The sequence below is a fragment of the Zonotrichia albicollis genome, unplaced genomic scaffold (genome assembly GCF_047830755.1).
Source record: "Zonotrichia albicollis isolate bZonAlb1 unplaced genomic scaffold, bZonAlb1.hap1 Scaffold_257, whole genome shotgun sequence".
Lineage (NCBI taxonomy): Eukaryota > Metazoa > Chordata > Aves > Passeriformes > Passerellidae > Zonotrichia > Zonotrichia albicollis.
In genome coordinates this window covers 5,821,435-5,825,888 of record NW_027428429.1, presented here as the reverse complement: position 1 = coordinate 5,825,888, position 4,454 = coordinate 5,821,435, and the positions used below count along the sequence as shown (strand labels likewise).

At 53.5% G+C, this 4,454-nt stretch overlaps 1 protein-coding gene across 1 annotated transcript; it reads right to left on the bottom strand.

The window, feature by feature from the left end:
* Positions 1-2,841: 2,841 nt before the first annotated feature.
* On the bottom strand, positions 2,842-3,777 carry LOC141727903 (olfactory receptor 14A16-like). The gene has a single exon (XM_074534190.1). It carries the CDS (start codon positions 3,775-3,777, stop codon positions 2,842-2,844), a length of 936 nt encoding a protein of 311 aa, XP_074390291.1.
* Between the last annotated feature and the right edge of the window lie 677 nt (positions 3,778-4,454).

The window sequence follows — 4,454 nt, the reverse complement described above, 5'->3', positions numbered from 1 at the left end:
AACCAAGGATCCAATATGACGCCGCCATTGTGACCCTGCAGGGCCTCATGGAAACAAGGGAACAGGTAACAGCTCTGGTTGGCTTGGCCTGACTGGTCCAACTGCCCTTGGCTTGTCGACAGTCTCTGCTCATGTGCCCCTGAAACACTGGGGCTCTGGGCTTTCCTTCAACTGGAACAGAACTGTTCTTCTCATTCAAGTATCCATGGCCAAAATGGGATTTCCCCTCCAAAATTCCCAATATTCAGGGATTGTTCCCAGATAAAGCTGCCATTACCAACAAGTCTGGCTGACCATGACTTCCTGAGAGCTGGCTCTCATTTGCCTTCAAACACTGAGGCGCTGTGCTTTCCTTCCTATGGGAAAAAACTGTCCTTCCTGCACATGCACCCATAGCCAAAATTGATACTTTTGAAGAGTTCCTGCTCCAGGCCCAGGGCTCATCCCAAAGTTGGGACAGATAAAAAGCTGTGTCCATTTCTGTTCATTGCTGTTCTGCTGGAGATGGATCCTCAGCCACTTGGAGGTTGGTGATGAATTTTATTACTCCAGAGGCCTCTACCTTGTGGAGCTCTTCAGCTCAGGAATTCAATGAAAAAGGTTCCTAAACATTTGTTCAAAACACCTGAACAAGAAAGGCCAAGGTAGTAATCTAAGTTTTCACTTTTCTGTGGGTAATGAGACACATTTCAGAATTGCCTTCAAAGTGAATCTGCTACGCTGAAAAAAAAAAAAAGCAGTGAGAACTGTTTTGTCCAGTATTCATCTCTTCTTTATATTTGGTATCAGCAATGTCCAATTGATATTGAACCCCAGTACCTTGTATTGTAGTCCGAACAGATACAAAAAAAAAGACCCCTCATGGCTGACAATCAATAGCACTTTGTCCCCACATCCTCCCCACAATTTCCCTCATCCAACCCCTGGCACTCATACCGATCAGGAATGGCGTGGCCAGCAGGAGCAGGGCAGTGATTCTTCCCCTGTGCTCAACACAGGTTGGGCAGCACCTCGAGTGCTGTGTCCAGTTCTGGGCCCCAAATTTATAAAGGACTTGGAGGGGCTGGAGCATGTTCAGAGAAGGGCAACAAGGCTGGAGAGGTCTGGAACACAAGTCCTGTGAGGAGCGGCTGAGGGAGCTGCTGGGGTTGTTTATCCTGGAGAAGAGGAGGCTCAGGGGAGACAAGGCAGTGTCAGGGCACAGGTTGGACTTGATGATCTCCATGGCCTGTTCCACCCTTGCTGATTCTGGGATTCTCGAAACCCATCTTTGGAGCAGTTTCAGGATGAGTCCTGGGCCTCCTCTTCAGCAGCTCCAGCAGCCCAGGTCCCTCAGCTTCTCCTGCCAGCCCCAAAGCCCATCCTGTCAGTCCTGCTGAGCCTCTGCAGCTCCTCCTCACTGCCCAGAACAGGGAGCCCCAGAGCCAGACACAGCAGCCCAGATGTGCCCCCCTGGCCTGGGGTGCCTCTGGCAAGGGAGCAGCACCAGGCACTGCAGGAGCCTGCAGACAATTCCTGCAGCACTTGTAGGATGATCTTGCTCCCGAAGGGATGTTCCCATGGGGCCAAGTCAGGAGCTGCAATGGGGAGTGAGGCCAGAGAGGAAAGAGCAAACAAGGATGGGCTGTTTGAAAGGAAGGGAACAGGGGTGGGCAATAGGAGGAAGAAATTTATACCAGAAGAGAAAAGAAAGCAAAAAAGAAGCAAAGGAAATTCTCAGGGCAGTTTGGAGGTGGCTACCAGGGAGCCCTGGCTCTGAGCAACAGCATCTGCAGTGGAACAGGAAACTCCCAGCTGATGGGAACAAACTTTCTGGCTGACTTCAGAGGCCAGAAAAAAGCTCAGTGGTTTCCCTGGTGTCCCCCAGCCCTTGCTGGCCCCAGGGCTGATGGCATTTGTGCTCCCTCAGGTTCATGTCCCCACAGCAACAGCATGGGGGTGCTCCCCCTGCTGTGTGCAATGCAAACAGAGGCTGCTGAGCCAGTGCTGCCGTGTCTGTGCCTGCAAGGATGGGGCACCTGTGTGAGCTGGGGGGGAGGCCAGGGCTGCAGAGGGGGGATGTTGTTGGCAGCTCCATGAGGACACTCTGGGACGCTGCCCTGGGCTGTCCAGAGCACTGGGGATGGATCAGCCCCTGCTCTGCTGCTCCTTCCTGTCTGCCCCAGGGCCCTTGAAGAGCCCCAGCCATGCTGTTTGCCCCCAGCTTGCCCATGGCCCACCTGGGGCTGCTCATGGGGCTTTGCTGTGCTGAGCATTGGCCTGGGCATGTTCTTGAGAGAGCCTGGGCAAGGAGCCTGGAGCCCCCCAGGGCCTGGCCTGAGGCGTCAGCGCTGCCCCAGCAGTGCCCATGGCCTGTCCCTGCTGCAGCCCCGGCACTGCCACCCCCAGGGCTGTGCCCGGCCCCGAGAGCACTCAGGCCCTACAGCAACACCAGGACCACCAGGGCAGCAGGGCAGGGCCACAGCAGCAGCACTGGCAACACCAAGTGCTGCTGCTGCTGGGCACAGCTGCTGTGCCAGCACTGATCTGCCCCCAGCTCTGCACACAGACATTGCTGCTGCAGCTCCAGAGAAGGCAACAAAAGGGCATCTCTGCAGAAAACTTTGCTGGGAGATCCTTTAGTTCCTTTAAAGCCATCAAGAGCGCAGCCCCTCATTGACACAGTCTGTGGCCACATGGAAGGCAGAAAGAAACAAAATGAGAAATGGTACAAACAGCTGCTTTTTTTCCTGAACAATAAGAGTAACTAATACAAAGGAAAAAATTCCACTACAACCAAACCATAAAGAAAAATCAAGCATAACTTTTTTTACAAGTTATTTGCAAAAATTGACCAGCATTTTAATGTCCCTGAAAGCATCCCGTCATCAGTCTCCTAACTGCAGCCTTGAGCTCCTTGTTCCTCAGGCTGTAGATAAGGGGGTTCAGAGCTGGAGGCACCACCGAGTACAGCACTGACAGGGCCAGATCCAGGGATGGGGAGGACATGGAAGGGGGCTTCAACTGAGCAAATATACCAGTGCTGACAAACAGGGAGACCGCAACCAGGTGAGGGAGGCAGGTGGAAAAGGCTTTGTGCTGTCCCTGCTCAGAGGGCATCCTCTGCACAGCCCTGAAGATCTGCACATAGGAGAAAACAATGAACACAAAACAACCAAATACCAAACAGGAACTAACTGTGATGAGTCCAACTTCCCTGAGAGTGTTTGAGTGTGAGCAGGAGAACTTGAGGATCTGGGGGATTTCACAGAAGAACTGGCCCAGGGCATTGCCATGGCACAGGGGCAGGGAAAATGTATTGGCTGTGTGCATGAAAGCATTTAGAAAGGCACTGGCCCAGGCAGCTGCTGCCATGTGGGCACAAGCTCTGCTGCCCAGGAGGGTCCAGTAGTGCAGGGGCTTGCAGATGGACACATAGCAGTCGTAGCACATGACGGTCAAGAGTGAATACCCTGCTGTGATAAAGAACAGAAAGAAAAAGACCTGTGCAGCACATCCAGTGTAGGAGATGTTCCTGGTGTCCCAGAGGGAATTGTGCATGGCTTTGGGGACAGTGGTGCAGATGGAGCCCAGGTCAGTGAGGGCCAGGTTGAGCAGGAAGAAGAACATGGGCGTGTGCAGGTGGTGGCCGCAGGCTACGGCGCTGATGATGAGGCCGTTGCCCAGGAGGGCAGCCAGGGAGATGCCCAGCAAGAGGCAGAAGTGCAGGAGCTGCAGCTGCCGCATGTCTGCCAATGGCAGCAGGAGGAAGTGCCTGATGGGGCTGCTGTTGGACATTTCCTGTGGTTCCTTGGCATGGGGATCTGTAAAAAAGTAATCATGGAATACTTGGGTTTGGAGAGGACTTTAAATATCCCAGCACAGCCTGGGGGCACTTTCCCCCCACTGCCTGCCCAGGGCTCTGCTGCCTGGAGCTGTCCCTGCCAGCAGCTGCTTCCCTGTGCCCAGAGCTGGGCCCTGCTAGTGCTGCCACAGCCCAGCCCAGCCCTGGGGGCTCAGCTCTGCCCTGCCGAGACCTCCCAGCTCTGGCACTGCCCAGGGGCAGCTCTGGCTCTTCAGGGTCTGATGGCAACCGAGCAACTCTGAGGAGGCTGGAAAAGCGAAACTGTTGCAACTTCTAGAGGGCCCTGTGCTGATTTCTGTCACTTCCTCATTTATTAACACCTGAGAGAAATTTCTTTTTCTTTTTTCGACCTGAACTGAGAGATAAATATGTATGTGCAATTTCCTATCCAGGCAACCCAGAGCAGTAGAGTAAAAAGACAGAATTTTCCAGGAATTTCCCTTTTATGCAGCCCCTGCCTTCCTGTGCTTCCTGTATAATCAACCTGGAAATGATGTGGATTTAAATGTCCTGCTGGGACTAGTCCTGAACAATGCATCTTCCTCCCCCCAAAGGAGAACACTTTCAAGCTTTACCAGCTGTCTCCTCTCACCAAGCCCTTGTCCCCCAG

What these genes read in the sequence shown, in the direction of transcription:
- LOC141727903 (XM_074534190.1), bottom strand. Translation starts at nt 3,777, where the DNA reads ATGTCCAACAGCAGCCCCATCAGGCACTTCCTCCTGCTGCCATTGGCA.